Here is a 19,274-nt window from a genome sequence, read left to right as displayed (position 1 = left end):
CGCTTATTCCCTTCGGGGGGCGCTGGAGCCTATCTCAGCTACAATCAGGCGGAAGGCGGGGTACACCCTGGACAAGTCGCCACCTCATCGCAGGGCTGTCTATTGATATTACCACATATAATGTTTTGCATATGACGAGTGTTTACATTCCTCTTAGAGAAAGTTGACCACCAGTTTTAGGTAGATAGGGGTATATCATTGTGGGCAGGTAAAGTACCGGTATGGACATTACATTTGACATCACATGTGGATACGACTAGTTCTAACAAGATAAAGGCTTGTAAATTGGCCCTTGGTATGCAAAGTGACAGCTCCATCCGTAGGAAGGGACCACATGTTTAAGTTAACGCCAACATTTAACTAAGTTATGACCTAAAACTGAGGTTTTCACTTACACACACCAACATCACCTTACGTGGTCAGGATGTATGCAACTTGCTTTGCACACACTGAAAGACATGAGATGACATCATTGGGGACAACTGGCGGTTTGGCTTCTCCAAGGGGGGGAGAGACAACTTTTGGTTAGACCTCTTTATTAATTTATTTTATGTCATCTGACCGCATTAGACACATGTTGCTCCACAGCCAAGTAGCAAACAATCTGATACATAAGCTTAATTAATTTAATTATAATGTAAGGTCAACATATTTAGAATAACATGTATTTGACTACTTCATAAATCAAGTTAAATGAGAGGAACAACGTTGAATACTATTTAAGGAAAAACAGAGTATTAATAAATAATGTATACAATGCAACCTATATCTTAAATAACACTTCAGGAAGATGATCATATTAAAACATTTCTTATTTTATTCAAGTATAAAAAAAATCCAAATTAAAACAGTTGAATCCTGAAAAGCTACAACAATCTTTGAATACATGTCATTGATGATCCATGCAAAAAAGGACACTGTCGTTACACTGCAGCTGAAAATAGCAAATATTAGCTTTCTGTTTTTCAGTCACACACAGACATCCTTAATGTAGCAAGCAATCATTCCTCAGTAGCGATGGCATTATAGAGGGAGGTTTCTCAAAGTTTATAAATGCTTTTGCATAGTTTACCCATACATGGCAAACCCCTTCATTATCATGATCATGATGGTTAGCATATTATAACAGCTCTACTTCTAGTTGACTGATCATTTTGAGGACACAAATACACACAATTGTTTAACTGGAAAATTGAGCTCTACTTAAGCAGATGTGTAAGTGCTTAAATCTCTTAATTTTTTTAACCACACTCCTGTTGTAAAAGCCATACAATTATCGATTAACTCTTACAATCACATTCCTTACTTTGTGTGTCTCCCTCCTGAGGTGATTACATTTTTGGTGACCTTTTATTAAAAAGAATATAACAAAAAGTTTCCTGTATTTTTTTCCTTCCTTCAGTATCATATTACCTTTTGTCATTGTTATTCAAGTTTACAGTCCCTAAATAAATTCCACTCACGTATGACATTCCAAACTGTTTTGTCGTGGTGATTTGGCAGCCGGTGGTGAACTGTTTTGCTGGTCATCCCCTTGACAGTTAGAAAACAGACCTCCAGGTTTCCGCGCCACAAAAAATACACAGTCATATACATATCTCAGCATGGAGCGCTCGTTCTCTGTGTAGGTGGTATGCACCGACTCGTTCTCCACCTGCAGCACAACAATAGTGTTTTACTTCAGACACTGGATTTCTGCACTAAAAAACAAAATGAAGGGATTCATATACATTCTTAAATGCATTAGTTCACCTCTATATGGAAGCCAAATTGCACCATTGCTGCTCTGATGTCTTCGTAGCTGAGTTCAACAGAGAACTCATTGGCCATGTTCTCAAAATGGTACAACAATGGACCTGAGCACAAAAGAAAATATTGTTAACATTCACCCTTAAGGATAATAATTTGCTGATAACAAGAAAATATGATTCCAGACAACTCTATTTCAGGAAAATTCACCTAGTCCATGTTTTAGGTAAATCGTAGTTTTTACATGAATACAACTGTGTTGTGAGGAGATGTAGAGCAATAATTTAAGATAAAAGGTTTACTACATTTGTAATGAGGTTAAGGCCTGAAGCTCTTAAAGGAGAACTGCACTTTTTTTTTCTTTCAATTTTGCATATCATTCACAGTCCTTATGTAAGACAAGAACACATAATGTTTTTCTTTTTTTATGCATTCTAAATAGTAAATAAATGCGATCAAAAGTCTGCTTACAATGGAGCCTATAAGAACCGCTCTATTTTGCTTATAAAGTCATTAAAAACGTCCAACATCTCCATTAGAGTTTTATATACCGTATTTTTCGGAGTATAAGTCGCACTGGAGTATAAGTCACACGTGCCGAAAATACATAATAAAGAAGGAAAAAAACATATATAAGTTGCACTGGAGAAACTATGAAAAAAACTGCGACTTATAGTCCGAAAAATACTGTACATGCTGTAAGTATATATGTAAAGTAGTACGGGCACATTTATAATAACATGTAATATTTATGTATTTTGCTCATTCTAAGCATACACAGCGCATTCGTTTAAAAAATGCATCACAACGATCGCTTTTTTCCCCCAACATCACTGAATACTGCTCACTGCTGACTTCATGAGGGCCAACAAACATAATAAAACATCACTTACTGTACAATATCTGCTGTCATTAGGATGCTGACTGACAAGATGTTTATATATTTTCCCGTTTGGATGAAAGCAACTCATAATCCTCGCAAAGAAAAAGGGGGTGAAATCAAGCGTCTTTTCGTGTCTTTTGCGCCAATTTCGAGTCTAAAATGGCTGTCAAAGTGTACCAACTTGTCAGAATATGTCCTTGTCCTTCTCCTATCAAGGTGAGAGGCATTACTTATGATCTAGAATAAACTTTCATGAGCTTCGACGCGAGAAATCAGCTCACTGGCCGACGATGTCAACATATGCAACATATCACCGCGCCGCTATAAATAGTTTGTCGGCATTAGCGCTTATAATAACAATATCACTAATGCTTGATTAATATTCAAATCACGAGAAGTAAATGGTGCATTGTTGGCAGTTTTTGAATGGTTATTTATTGGGTTTTATGGGCGTAATAGAGGACCTCCCATTGGCTCCATTGTTAGCGTACTTTTATTTACAAGTTAGATAGCATTTAAAAAAATAAATCCGACATCTTGTCTTTCATAATGATTGTGAAAGATGGGCAAAATTCCCCCCAAAAAGGTGCATTTTCCCTTCAAAAAGTCACCACACACAAAAAAAACACAGTTAATAAATATTTATATATTATTTATATATTTATATATAAATACGTATTTATATAGAGTCTCATTCTCCCATGTGCTTAAGGGAAAAAAAAGGTGTGCATCTGTGCATATTTTAGCTGCGCAGGCAGGATTCTCACCTGGACAAGTCTGTCACTGTGCGCCTCCATCCAAGATATGCACTTTGAGTGGAGCAACATACACAGTAAATGTTGGTGTTCCCTGTCAAATCTGGCCTTCCGCGTATTCTCCAATCAATCAACTTGAGTACTTTTGTTGTTACGCGCCTCTAAGGCTGGGATAAGTCCAGTGTCCCAGGAAGGTGAATCATTGTATTGCATTTGAAGTTTGACGGCGTGGCAAAGTTGGTAGAGTGGCCGTGCCAGCAATTGGAGTGTTGCTGGTTACTGGGGTTCAATCCCCACCGTCTACCATCCTAGTCACGTCCGTTGTGTCCTTGGGCAAGACACTTCACCCCTTGCTCCTGATGGCAGCTCCCGCCATCAGTGTGTGAATGTGTGTGTGAATGGGTGAATGTGGTAATACTGTCAAAGCGCTTTGAGTACCTTGAAGGTAGAAAAGCGCTATACAAGTATAACCCATTTATCATTTATTTATTTATGAATGCAGTGAACACCACATGTAATAAAATGTTTAAAAAAAATCAAAAAAATCCAGGAAAACTATTAAATGTATTCTGATGATTTGAGACACCTGGCAAACATTCATTGAAATAAGGATAAGGGCCATAATGCTACTCTGAATTAACAATCAAAAATTGTATATGCACAGAGGAAGGGGTCCTGGTACTAAAGGACATTAAATGCATCTGGACATTAATAATTGAACTGTGTGACTATTTAATACAAAATGCATGCTGTATATAATGCAATCAATTGAGTACCTTAACAGTTAATGTCAATCTGCCATCTGTCATTCTCCGAATTATTTTCCAAATTTTAAAGTTTTGTCTTTTACATGGATTTCAATTACATTCGCAAGTGTTAGTAAAACTCCATATGTTCACGTAACGGAAAAAAAGGCGTCATAGCAAAGTCTGCCTCATTAGTAATGAGCCTGCCTTAATTCCAGATTTAGGCACTTTTGCCTGACTTTCGTGAGCGTGTTCTCAGGCTGGAAAACAGAATACAATGAGGAGAAGTGTGCATAACTTCAAGGGCATAAAAACAAAACACTGAAGCGCAAACAGGAGTATAGGGTCCATTAGGGATGTACCAATATGAAAATGTTATATCACAGTTATCACGACCAAAGTGATCATATTATTATTATTATTATCGCAGAATTGTTGAATGTACTCAAAAAGTACTTGAACACCCACTGAAATCTTTTGACCACATTATTTTTTTTATTAAATAAATAAAATAAATAAGACACTGTTAGAAAAGCCACTATTTTACATGTTTTGTGATTCTTATGCTTCACTGATAGTGTTTTAACATCGCATCCACTTTAAAATAATTCTCCTCACTTTCAAACCCATCCATAACCTCTCTCCATCATATCTCTCTGACCTGATCCATGTCGCCACGCCCTCACGCTCCCTAAGATCCTCTTCATCCATCCATCTCACTGTCCCTTTATTCAAACTGTCCACTATGGGTGCCCGAGCTTGCAGCCGCTCTGCCCCACATCTTTGGAACTCTTTACCACCAGACCTTTGCAACTTAGATTCAATATCCCTCTTCAAATCAAGACTCAAAACACACCTATTCCTGACTGCTTATTCATTGTAATCATCTTTTCTTTTCTCTTTGTTGTTGTTGGGTTTTTTTTAATCCAATTTGATTTTATTGTTGTGATTTTGTACGGTGTCCTTGAGTGCCCAGAAAGGCGCCTTATAAATAAAATGCATTATTATTACTATTATTTTAGGCTTAGTATTTCATCTGTACTAAGGGCTAAGCTTATATTGTTTTAAACATTGGTTGTATAGCAGCACTTTAAGATTTATTTAAATGAAAAGGGTGTAACAAATAAAATGTATTATTATTATTTATTACTTTTGGCAGGCGTCCCAGTCTGTTCAATGATTTTTGAACACACCATAAAAACACTTTTGTCTCGCAATCCTCGATCCCTCACGCTTAGAAAGCCCAGCTTGTAGGTTTATTGTGCACAATTGAACAGCTTAGCTGCTCAGACAGCAGTGTGCTTGTATAAGTTAAGATTGGGGTAAGTTGTTTCTTAATGGGGAAAGACAGAAACGTTCTGTTTTCATGTGAGCATTTAAGCTAGCGAACTGGCACCAGTCCGTCCGTGAGGTTATCAAAAGTGCAGTTATACGTTAAGTTTTTTAGATTATTTTTATTTAAAATTGTAATACTAATGGTCGGAAGTTTTACCGTGGTTAACATTATTAGTTTATTATTAATTTATGGTTATATCTCGAGGGCCCATAGAAGAGTGATTCCCAAACTTGAATCAGCCAAGACACAAATTTGACATTACATTAAAATAATAATTAGAATAATTATATGCCTTCCGTCATTTAACACAGGATAATTTAATTGTTCTTCCTGTCACTATTAGGGGTGTAACGGTACACAAAAATTTTGGTTCGGTACGTACCTCGGTTTAGAGGTCACGGTTCGGTTAATTTTCGGTACAGTAAGAAAACAACAAAATATACATTTTTGGGTTATCTATTTACCAAATTTGCAAAATCTTCCACGAAAAATATTTTTCTTAGTGGAATATTTGATGTGAAGTAATCGGAACCTTGGATAGGTCAATCATTCATAATAACATTGATTTTGATTCAATATTATGTTTAGAGCAATGACAGTTTGAAAGACAAAAAAACAGCTTTGTTTTATTAGTCAACATTGCAACTTTTTCTAAATTACATTTAACCTTTAAGCTTTTTTATTTCACTTTTGTTATGTTTTTGTTTATTTTAATAGTATTTTTAGAATGTGCCGTGGGCCTTTAAAACATTAGCTGTGGGCCGCAAATGGCCTCAGGGGGAAACACTTTTGACACCCCTGCTATAGATAATAAAAAATTAAATCTGATAAATCTATGGATAAAAAGCAGAGCCTGGCGAGTCATGCGCGTTTATCATAACTCTCTCGCTCTCTCTGTCTCTGCCCCTCCCTCACCAATGCTGCTGCGCGCACAATTTTTGTTTTTAACCCCTTCTTAACCCTGAACGTACTGTAACGACCTGCTGAGGTTGATGTTGTGTTCTTGAGTGAGTGATATTCAGAATTCCCATTGTTGTGAACGTAGCACGCCTGTAAGGTGATTGGCGAAGAAGGAGGAAGCGTTGTTGTTGCCGAAATGAGGAGTGAGGATAGTCGTGCGAGTGGAAGGGACGAGATAAGTGAGCTGTGTTAGTATAGGTTGCTCAATAAAAGTTTAAAAAGAGCGTCAGACTTGGTGTGCACTTCTTCTGGACGCTACAGTACATTGAAAATACACGCAACCCTAACTCAAAATGCCGGACATTTGAGGCATTTAAGAAACTCCGCCCTGACAGCTCCGCGAGAGGACATGTCCGGTGAAAAGAGGACGTATGGTCAGTCTATCGTAGCCCGTTAGCTGCTAGCATGCCGTGTGTTGTGCCTCGGTGTGCATTGTTTGCACAACGTGCGCTACGCTACTTAATATGTCCGTGTGGAAACTTGTTCGGTACACCTCCGAACCGAACCGGAACCCCCGTACCGAAATGGTTCAATACAAATACACGTACCGTTACACCCCTAGTCACTACACATCACTACCAGAGCTAAATAAACAAAGATACATTATTTGTAGTACCGGTAAATAAATAATACTTTTTTAGACCAGAGATCATCGGGGATTCTACGACGCAGTGGTTTAGGAAACACTGACATAGAGTAACATTGCAAGAGCTTTGTTCCAATGTAACAAAACTGTGACAGACTTACCTAGATTGATCCATACTCCTCCAGGCTTAAGAATCTTCCAGATGGTCTCCACATACTGTATGACGTTATGAGCTGTGTCGATGAAGAAGCAGGTAGCCACACAGTCCCAAGAATCTAACACAAATTGATGAAATGATTGTTAAAACATGTTACAACAAGTTAGCGGTTTTTATTTAGGACTAAAATTGATTGAGGGATTTGAGAAAAAAAAAGTAGAACGAAAATAAATCCAATATTTCTTTATACACTTTTAACTCCCTGAGGACATTTTTGTCCTGGCGCTACTCTATTTTGCAAAAAAAATATTTTCCAGTAGATTGTTGATATGTAAAATAATTTTGAAAAATAACAAAATTGAACATGACAAAAAACTAACAGTAAGACAACCAAAGTTACAGTCAGAAATGGAGCAAACATTTACACAAAAGCACCAAAAATTGTCCAAAATACACTTAAGCATTAACCAAAATTCTCTGCTGTTTTCAAAGATTTTGGCAGGAGAAAATTCCACACAAAACAAATAGAATCACTTTCTTTTGCTTATTCAGAAATAATAAATAAAGACTTCCAAACTAAATATTTTACAACAACTTATTTTAACAAAAATTATCAGTTTTTTGCAAATTTTTCAGTGGGTGTATTATTTATTGTAGCGACCTGTCAGTTATGTGCAGGGATTCGACAAGTACAGAGGTAAAAAAAATAGAGATCCAAGAGGAGCTTTGAAAGGCTGAAATCATGGGTATCACAGCACCATATAAATAATATTACCTTGAGCAAAACAATGAACAATCCCCTTGTTTAATTACTATGCTGAAGTTAAGCATATTAAACAATTTCAACATCATTAAAACTTAAGTTTGGAAAATTTACTTAAACTCCGACATGGATTCAAACTCACAACATTGCATGTCCGAGTCACGCGCACCACGAAGGCCACCGGAAGTGACGGGAAAAATGTATGTTACTATTCGAATCAGTGACATAGCATGGTGTCCAGAAATAAGTTTGGGGTAAAATTTCATATGAAGCGCCTTGTCATTCAATAATTTACATTTGACATGCCCTTTTTCACAAAAAACGCCCCCACTCCACAGATAGCGAAGCTCTACGCACAGCGTTCTTCGTGTAGGGTGGGGCAGCAGCTGACTTACATGACAGTATTATACCGACAGAGTTTCCACATCAATTTCATTCGGGTGTAATCAACATTAGTTACGTCAGTACAATTTCATGTTAATTATATGCTGATAAGACATTTCGGATCAAATGATGTTTAAAGTAAAAGTGGACTTCATTGTGTTACGTTGTTGTCTGGAGTTGTAGCCGGTTCAGCTGTGCACCAAAGATTGTATATTGAGAGAGGATGATCTACCGCATGGTGGTGTACAGTGCACATGATGTCCCACACCAAGTATATTTGCAGTCAGTAATATCATCTTCTTCTTGTCATGTAAAAAAAAATACAAAGGACAAGACTTTTGTGTCCTCAAAAGATAGTTACGGCCATGGTTATATGTACCGTATTTTTCGGACTATAAGTCGCAGTTTTTTTCATAGTTTGGCCGGGCTCCAGTGCAACTTATATATGTTTTTTTCCTTCTTTATTATGCATTTTCGGCAGGTGCGACTTATACTCCGGTGCGACTTATACTCCGAAAAACACGGTAGTGTTGTAGTCTGACTGTCCGACTGTCAGTGGCTCAGTGTGTGTTGGGGCCAGTGAGAGACGACAGTTAAGTGTGGAGGAAAAAATATATATATATATTTTGTCGCCGTTGTAGCTTTGGCGTGGTTATGGCCGACAGTAGCCAGTTTTGGAATGAAGTGATTGTTGATCGCCTGCTGCCTCTGTATCGTTAATGTTACGGTAGCCGCTAGAATACAGTCCGTCCATGTATTACTCTTTTCACTTTCTGGCCAACTTCCGGGTGCTGCGGTTCTGTCTATATTATTTCACTGTAATCTATTTTGAACATTTGCTAATCGATATTTATCGTCTTGTAATGCATTGTGACAGTTGGGGTGTAACTAAGGGTGTTCCGATCACAGTTTTTTGTTGCCGATTCTAATCACCCATAAGTAAGGTCATTAGGCCTGGGCCGATATTGGATAAGTTAGTTAACCGACGATAAATGAAAATTAATGTTGCTAATTTTTGCGGCGTCGATAAATTGCTATGTGCATGCTTCAAGATCATTCACGCTTTTTTCGCTTTTCGCGGCTACGCACAATTGTACCATAGCGGAATGAAAATATGGGTGTAAATGTTCTTGTCCTCATTAAGCGTCTTTGACTCTTTTGTGCAGCGACGCTGTGCTGCTGGCTTTCAAGCATCACACAGCGCAACTAGTCAGCATGTAGCAGCTAACATTGACAAAAAGATTCCAAAACCAAATTCCACCGCACCAATGTGGGAAAGTTTCAGTTTAAACCTTTTGAACAAGATGAGACTATCAACACCGAAAAAGCCAGTTTTCCGAAAGTGTGCGACCTCAACAAACCTGCACAGCCACTTGAAACACAACCACTCGACAGTCTAAACTCACTTCGCACTCGGTGAACAATCCGAGTCAGTGTAAACAAAACAGTGCAAAATGGTGTGCGCTCAAAGAAAGTGTGGTTGAATATATCGCCAAAAACATGCTGCCATTTAAATAATCTCATGTATTAACTACATTTTTTAATGTACTCATAGTAAGTGCTATTGACTGTGTAACAATATCAACATATTTTGTATCCATTCCCCAACAGAGTACTGTCATATTATATTTTGTATCCATTCCCCAACAGAGTACTGTCATATTATATTCTCTCTAGACTACCGGTACTTTTAATCTACTTGTAAATTTCCTGTTAATAGCTGCTTTCTGTTCTAACGCACTTCCATCTACACATCCTAAAGTTTACTAAGCACATATTTATTGTGTTGTTTTAAACTAGATTAGCAGCGACTATCAATCAGCATGTTTTTTTGTCTGCTTCTGCTTGCTTTTATAGTGTAACATGTTTAGCCTAGTCTTCCGGTGATAATGATACGTGTGAGAAATGTAGTTTATTTTCTGCAATGGAGGTGATGCTTAAAAACTTAGGGGAGCGGCTACGCACTTTGTATGACAATTTGGCGCTAACCGCTTGTGTGATCAGCATTCAAAAACATTAATCAATCACATACTTTTTCACGGAAATAATCCGATACTAAGGATGTAACGGTATTGTAGATATTGCCATTTCAAAATCCTCACAATAATGTTGTGACGCGTGACGGTGTCATATAAAAACCTGGTAAGTGTAGCTTTTTCTGGTGCATTTGCTTTGACCGGTCTGAAAATAAACTATATTACCCAAAATCCAGCAATGTGGGGGCGTGGAACACCGTAGAGGGGAGGAAAAGAGGCAGCACGTGGAAGAAGTGTTTTTTTCAAAATATTTCCGTAACATTTTAAGCTATGTTGCTAACAAGGAGACAAACAAAACCTGGTGAAAACATAACCTTTTTGGCAGAGGTAATAAAGTCTGCATACTGCAAAGGTGGGGTGTCAAAAAAATCGATTGTCGAATGAATCGCTATTCTTATTTATTGTAACTATTCTTAATCAATTAAAAAAATCTAAATCCAAATTTTTATTTTACGTTTTATGGCCTGTCCAGGCACTCAGGCAAATCATATTGTTGATGAAGATGGCCATATCTGCTATATAGATTTACGGTACTTAAGAAAAGAGAAGTGTGGAAGCTTCTCTTCTTTATCAAATGTTTGAGTAGAATTTTATTAAACAAAACCAGTTTTATATTACCGGTAAGTAAAATTTAACAGAGCTGTTTGTCTATTTTAAGGAGGATTGTAGTTAATCATAGAACTGGCCCACAATGTTATTAGAAAAGTATTGATTTTGAATCGAGAATCATTTCTGAATCAAATCGTTACTGCCAAGAATAGAATCAAATCGTGTAGTGCCCACACATTCACAGCTCTACTGCAAAACAAAGCGCGTCACCTTCTTCTCCAGTGTTTCCAAGCCGACAGCGCACCGCAGAGTGGGAAACTGCCGGTGGGAGCGCGGACACTGCACACCGTGGGAATTACAAGTAATATGAGAAGCTACCTGATAAAGGTGCTTAAATTATTAAATGAAAAAATGATCAGTTACCTTTTCTGACAAATAGCATTTAATTCAACATTATTGTTTTATCACTTGTTACCATACAATATTTACACTGTTACTTCAAAGGCAAACTACACTTTTTGCCTATCCTTTCACAATCCTTATGAAAGACGTGACAGCGGCTGTTTTTTTTTTTTTTTTTATGCATTCTAACTCTTAAATAAACGTATATAAAAGTCAGCTTACAACAGAGCCAGTGGGAGGTCCTCTATTCCGTCCATGAGATCCAATACAAAAACATCCAAAAAGCGCCAACAATACACCATTTACATTTTGTGACTTGAATATTAACCAAATATTAGTTATATTGTTATTATAAGCTCTAAAGAAGATGAACCATTTATAGTGGCGTGATCAGAAGCGTGTGTGCCAATGTGTACATCATCGAGTGGTGAGCGGTTTCCTCGCTTCTCTGCTTGTGGAAGTTTATTGTAGATCATAAATAATGCCTCTCACCTGGATAGTAGAAGGGCGAGGATCTAATCCGACAAGTGGGTACACTTTGACAGCCAATTTAGATCCGGAATGGTGAGAACGACACGAAAAGACGCTTGGTTCCACCCCCCTTTCCTTCGTGAGGATTATGACTCATTCTTCATCTAAACAGGACTATAAGAAGATTATATCAGTCGGCATCCTAATGACAGCAGACATTGCACAGTAAGTGATGTTTTATTATGTTTGTTTGTATGAGTGCACATGCTCCCTGCGCATACACGCTGACAAGACCGGGTGAGTGAAAGCCGTAAACACCAATCATTTTATTCAGACCGGTAAAAAAAATGTTATTAGATAAACTTTGTAATTGTGAAAAATATAGACAATTGTCAAACAAATGTGTTCTGTTAAACCACTAATGGTAATATAAGCTAGCCGGTGGTGTTCTTATTATATTGTTACTGTGAGGAAGTTGCAAACAGCACCTTTAAAGGAGGTGTTCGGATGTTTTTTTAAGAGCCTTGTTGGCAGAATACAGCGACTGTCACAGGCTCTATTGTAAGCAGACTTTTGATCGTATTTATTTACAATTTAGAATGCATTAAAAAAATAAAAAAATATGTGTTCTTGTCTTACATAAGGATTGTCAATGATTGGCAAAATCCCTAAAAAATTGCAGTTCCCCTTTAAAGAATACAGCGACTGTCACAGGCTCTATTGTAAGCAGACTTTTGATCGTATTTATTTACAATTTAGAATGCATTAAAAAAATAAAAAAATATGTGTTCTTGTCTTACATAAGGATTGTCAATGATTGGCAAAATCCCTAAAAAATTGCAGTTCCCCTTTAAAGACACTCAACTGTATTTTTTTGTTCCCCCCCCTCCCCCCCCCCCTCCCCCAAGCGACCCAGGGGGACAAGCGGTAGTAAATGGATGGATGGATGTAATATTTGCTTGAACAGTGGATGTTGCCGCACAATTCTTTGCACCTAAAAATACATGTTTGTAGTAGTAAATATGATTAGAACATTTCAGCATATTTGTGTTTAACTACAGTAAGTGTGTTTATCCAAAACAGTACTGCCACTATATTTTACACAGTATAACATTTTTAAGTTGACGCATACCACAATAATATCGTATCTTGGCCTTAATACCGTGATATCATACCGTGAGATTTTGTTCAAGATCCAACAAAAGTTTGTAAATCGAGGTTAGACGGTACATGCATTTGTTACACCCCAAGTATCTGGTATTCAAAGCATTTGTTACTGACCTGCATCAGTGTAGACCTCCAGAAAATCCCCTGCCACCATGGAGAAGTCTGAATTCAGCGGTAGGCTCTGAGGGTTCACATCGGGAAATCTGATTGGCCGTGTCTGATCTGACGACTTCTTATTGTTGCTAAGCTGGTGAATCCAGGGGTACAGTGTCAGACAATTCAGCTGTTCACACCTGAGTGAAACAGTCCACAATAACAATGGTTACAAGGGGGGGTAATCAACAGGTAAACAAACATGTAGGATTTACAGCTGTTTATATAATGTACCTGTTGAGAACAAAGTTGGAAGAGAAAAGCATGAAGAAGCTCCATTCGTTGCCCTGGCATACATAACCCAGACGAGCAATTTCCCAGGCTAGCCGACCAAGACCAGCCCCCGGGACCAACACACTAACCTTGGACATATCACTGACATGATAAAACGCACATAGCACATGGGAAACTCACTAGTTTAACCACAACTATGACAAACATACTGTCATATAGCACAATGTGTTGTATGTTGGCATGCAACAGTGTGTGAACATGTGTGCTTCCTACTATTTGTCACTTGGGAATAGTCTTTGGATCTCCCGGATGATGGGCTGATAACATGTGTCCCGCTCAGCTTGACCCGACTCACTCCAGTCTCTGACAAACTGCTTTATGGTGGACTTTAGTTTGTCCATGTCAAATGTTGAGGAGGGCTGCACCTTCCTCGGATCCTCCTACATAGGAAATGAAAATACATTTATACTATATCCATCCATCTTTTTTTTCCCCCCCAAAGTTGGAGCCTATGCCATTTCACTGAGAAAAGACTGACAGATTACATAACCATTTACTAGGTTTCTAACGATTAATCGATATATCGATTTATACATCGATCTGTGCTTGGCAATGCCTTTCGGAAGATAGGTATCGTTCCGACATCATTATAAAAGGAAATTGATTTATTTGATCTATACTAGAAAAGGGAAAACACTGGCTTTAAGAACGGCAGACTTCATGTGAAGTTTAACACTTTTGATGATAAGGACGTTTTTAACGTTACTCAAGTCTGGCTGGCCTTCTGTGGCGTCATTGCCATCAGTCGGCAAAACCAGAGTGGCAAACAGCTACGGTGGCTGAGAAAGGTCACAACAGCCACAACAAATACAAACGCCACAACGCAATAATAAAAAGCCACAACACAACTTTAAGCCAAAAGGACACAACGGAAGTGACAGCTGCGCAAGTTACAGCGACGGAACGACTTCCTGAACATAGTATATTAATTAGTATTCTTGAAAAAAAAAAAGTTGTGACGAAGAGTGGTCACACGACACTTCTTTTTTCTACTTCGCTCATTACATCGTTTTCAACCTTCCGTCTCAAGAAGTCGGTGAAACTTTTCTACTGTCACTTCCGTTCTGTTTTTGTATTGTTGTGCATTGTGGCTTTTTATTATTGTGTTGTGGGTGGCATTTGTATTTGTGGTGGCTTTTGCAATCGTGCTGTAGCTGAAAATCGTTGTGTTGTGGCTTCATGTTAATGTGTTGAGACTTTTCTCAGTGGCTGTTAATTAAAATGAGAGTAACAACCTTAACCTTAAAGGATTTGGTTGCACTGAATTTTTTATATCAATTTATTTTCTATTTGTATCATTTGTACATCAAAAAACAACAGTAAAACCAGCTGGTATATTGTATTATTTTGTATTGAAAAACAAAAACAAAAGAGCAAGTTATTCTACTGTTAAAATTTTTGTTACTGTACTTTTATTAAAAAATTCTTTAATATTGAAAATTAGAACAGAACGTGTTTCCTCTTGTTAAATCAACCTAAAGTGGTGGTTGCACTTTATTCATATGAGATGTGAATGCATTGGTCATTAATTGATGTGTACTTACTTGTTTGTATCCATTATTCATTTATACACAATTACCTTACATTAAATAACAGGAATATAGAAAACTTCATCTGCAGTGTCCAGGGACCATTATTTATTTGACAGTCTTACTGGTTGATATTTTTTTATGTAAATAGTTACCAAATCGATTGCAACTCACTTAATCGTTTTGTATCGTATATATCTGAGAAAAAAATATCATCCCTGAATTGTATCACAACCACAAATTCTGAATCTAATCAAATCATTAAAACAAATTGTTACACCCCTACCATTTACAGTTTCAAAGGTGCCATATGTAATCATTTAATGTCAAGTCATCATTAAATGGCCCTGATATGTCAAAAGGCATTAATAAATCATGGTATTTTCGAATACCTTTATAACTGATAACGGTAGTTAAGCCGGGATATGCTCATTTAAAAATTTGATTTACAGCCCCAAAATTGTTTTATTGTTGTCATTTCGATGCCCCGCCCTCCACCATTTGACCAATTAGAAAGTCCGTGAGTGTGTCACATCCAGGTTGCCAGTTACGCACCGCCCTCTTCGTCTGGCTACTGCCACTGGTAAAGTCACTAAACATGTCAGACCTTAGTAAATCTAAAATGCATCGTTACGATGCTCAACTTTATTCATGACAAAGCCAGGAACAAAATGAGGATTTGTATCGGGGATGCCTTTGAAAGATAGAGACGATTGAAGGCTGAAAATACTTTTTTCATCTGACGCCAAACTTGCTAATTTCCTCCTTCATAGGGAAGTAAGGCATTTGTGTTTTCTTATTACTTGTAATAAATGGAAATGGACATTTCGTATGTGAACTATATTGTCCAATACAGTCTATGATCTTGTCTAACAAAGCTAGTATGTTCGTGCAACGAATGCTGATAGTGTGATGCTCACCTCCTAGTTTAATGCTTAGATAGCATGCTAGCCCGGTCAATGACACATCGACATATAGGCTAACGGGGGAATATATACCCGTTAGCCTGTATGTCGATGAGTCTCTCAACTGACAGGGAAAAATATATTTTTGACAAATAAACTTATGTGGATATGGGTAGAGTCAGTGCCTATTTCGTTCTCAATATGCTGATACGCTGATGAAATGCATTCCAATTAGGGATGTCCGATAATATCGGCCTGCCGATATTATCGGCCGATAAATGCGTTAAAATGTAATATCGGAAATTATCGGTAACAGGTTTTTTTTATTTTTTTTATTAAATCAACATAAAAAACACAAGATACACTAACAATTAGTGCACCAACCCAAAAAACCTCCCTCCCCCATTTACACTCATTCACACAAAAGGGTTGTTTCTTTCTGTTATCAATATTCTGGTTCCTACATTATATATCAATATATATCAATACAGTCTGCAAGGGATACAGTCCATAAGCACACATGATTGTGCGTGCTGCTGGTCCACTAATAGTACTAACCTTTAACAGTTAATTTTACTAATTTTCATTAATTATTTGTTTCTATGTAACTGTTTTTATATTGTTTTACTTTCTTTTTTTATTCAAGAAAATGTTTTTAATTTATTTATCTTATTAATTTTTTTTAAAAAGTACCATATCTTCACCATACCTGGTTGTCCAAATTAGGCATAATAATGTGTTAATTCCACGACTGCATATATCGGTTGATATCGGTATCGGTAATTAAAGAGTTGGACAATATCGGAATATCGGATATCGGCAAAAAGCCATTATCGGACATCCCTAGTTCCAACATTAGCACAGCTAATTGCGGTTTCTGGTACATATGGGGTGGTATTTGCTTGGCACAATATAATGCATTACATGTAATGATTTTCTACTTTGTGTATTGACACGGTAGTAGGCTATATAATTAAGGCGTAACGTGGGTTGGCGCATAGAATTGCGTACATGGAAGAGAATGCAGTGCGTCAGGTTGGATGCACCATGGAGTTATGCTGAACGAAATGTGGCGGTAATTTTACTAATGACCTTGGCTTGCCATCAAAATTATTTCCATGGCGGTCCGTTAGACATTTTAGCAGGGTAATGCCAACAATCTGTCCCGAGTCCCGACGAAAATATTGCTGCATAACTTTACAAATTTAAAAGTTAAAAAGTTAAAGTACCAATGATTGTCACACACACACTAGGTGTGGCGAAATTATTTTCTGCATTCTAACCAATCACCCTTGATCCCCCCCTGGGAGGTGAGGGGAGTGCCAATAGGCCACTGTGACAATCATTGGCACTTTAACTTTAAATACATTTGGCTAATCGACATCAGTAAAAGTGTGTCTTAATTACTTAGTAAACCATCTCGCAAGAAGCATAAACAAGAGAAACCTAAAGCGCAGGACTCGCCGATTACCATTTGAAGTTCCTTGGAGTAGGATTCGGATTCGGCTGCGTATCTGGCAACCTCAGTCATGGAGAGTGGGAGGGGACTACAGAAATTTGACCGTGATTGCAGTACCATTTCTGGACACATTCCTACATCTGGCACCTTTAATGACAGATAGAAGTCAGAGTAACCTGGAGAAACCCAATCCTTCACATGTACAGAGAAAACGTATTTGCCATACAAAACGAACGAGCCTTACCCTCTCGCCATACTCAATGTTCTCAAACATATGGATGCTGTGCTGGACTATAGCTTGCAGGACCTCATGGTTGTGGTCTGCACACTGGCGAATGCAAGTCAGGTTGGGTAGTACAGATGGCAGTAAGTCTTGGTGGCGTTGAGGTAGCCTAAGAAACTGACGTTCGGCTCGATTTACTTGCTCCTGTACATGGGACCTAAAACAACAAACGTTCAGTATATGTGTGTGTTTGGGTCAAGACAAACAGCTCTATTGTTTGCTGTAAGATTAGAGATCAGTTACAAATCCAAATATTGTATATGAAAAAAAAAATACTTCCATAGAAATGAAAACCTGAACATTCCTATCCATTCATCCGAATTAGTTGTTTTTTTAAACAAAACATCCATGTCCCCGAAAGGGACAAGCGGTAGGAAATGGATGGATGGATCCTCTTCAAAGAGTGAGGTAACGTTTTAACGTTTAACGTTATGATTGGAAATTCAGTTGAAAATGCCCTGAGTCAAATTGCGCGATTAAACAGCAGACATATTACTAAATACCAACTACAGTAAATTAATAGAGATAAATGGGCACTTTATTTGTGTACAAAGCTGCCAGTCTTTGGTAACCAGTCACACAAGGCGTATTTGAGTAATATTTCATTTTCACCTGTAAAATCTAAAAGAGTCAATTATCCTCCAAAAATGTTGTTTTTCTAGCCTGGATTCTTCCTCGGGGGTGAACGTTTTTCTTTCCTTGGGAAAATATTCTTCGGCAAACGGAGCCTCCAGTGTTGTTTCCGCCATGTTTGTAATGGCCAACATCGAATAGGAGGAGCTCGAACCTCTTCTTCGTTTGATTCGCTATCTGCAGCACGACGTGCCCTTCACGTGGTGCTGCCATCTACAGTCAGATATTGATTTTGCAGCATTTGTTATTTCCATGGCCGTAATGATTTACTGTAAAACACGGCGTTTAATTGTGGTCAGCGTGTGTATAATTTATAAATAATTGTGTCTCAATACAATATCTTCAATAAATAACTAAAATTGTTGTTGTTGTTTTTTTAATTTTATTTAAAAACATTATTTTATTTTATTAATTAATCAATTCAACAAAATAATACACACTAATACAATAATAATACAATTCCAATTCCAAAACCAAACCCGGCCCAGCAACATTCAGAATAGCAATCGACAGAGCAATTGATAGGACACACAAACATGACACAAAACAATCCAAAAGTAGTCAAACAAAAATGAATAACATCAACAACAGTATCAATATTAATAACAATTCCAACATAGCAGTAATTAGAAATCCCTTATTGACGTTATCATTACAGCCATTTATTTAAAAAAAATTAAAACAATAGTGTCACATGCAGTACACTTGCGTCACATCTCATAAGCTTGACAACACATCGTGTCCAATATTTTCCACAAAGATAAAATTAGTCATATTTTAGGTTCATTTAATAAACAAATTTAATTTTTTAATTTTTTTATTTTTATTGATGGTTCGTTTATTTACCTTAAACAGCGCTTGACTTGTGTATATAAAGCAGTCCATGTTTTGTATGGGGGCCAAATTGGGCAACATTAGGTTAATAAATAAATACATCTTTAATAAAGCTACTTAAATGTATCAGTAATTAATTACAATTGGAATAAAATATATGAATGGGTTAATAAATGTGTCATACATTTATCTAATGCAAAATACATTTAAATATTTGATCATTTAAATGTTTTTTTATTT

The 19,274-nt window shown here is 37.3% G+C and overlaps 1 protein-coding gene across 2 annotated transcripts; it reads right to left on the bottom strand.

The window, feature by feature from the left end:
• Positions 1–789: 789 nt before the first annotated feature.
• Positions 790–18,321, bottom strand: carnmt1 (carnosine N-methyltransferase 1). Of its 2 annotated transcripts, XM_061986183.1 has the most exons (9): positions 18,180–18,321; positions 17,529–17,724; positions 17,297–17,431; positions 13,605–13,771; positions 13,332–13,472; positions 13,059–13,237; positions 7,177–7,290; positions 1,753–1,856; positions 790–1,654 (listed from the first exon to the last, which is right to left on the bottom strand). In XM_061986183.1, exons 1-9 carry the CDS (start codon positions 18,314–18,316, stop codon positions 1,460–1,462), a joined length of 1,368 nt encoding a protein of 455 aa, XP_061842167.1. In that variant the 5' UTR covers positions 18,317–18,321; the 3' UTR covers positions 790–1,459. The 2 variants fall into 2 exon arrangements, with proteins under 2 accessions (XP_061842167.1, XP_061842168.1); XM_061986184.1 differs by lacking the exon at positions 17,297–17,431.
• Between the last annotated feature and the right edge of the window lie 953 nt (positions 18,322–19,274).

Source organism: Nerophis lumbriciformis, linkage group LG12, assembly GCF_033978685.3.
Source record: "Nerophis lumbriciformis linkage group LG12, RoL_Nlum_v2.1, whole genome shotgun sequence".
Lineage (NCBI taxonomy): Eukaryota > Metazoa > Chordata > Actinopteri > Syngnathiformes > Syngnathidae > Nerophis > Nerophis lumbriciformis.
This window is presented reverse-complemented; position numbering and strand designations above follow the sequence as displayed.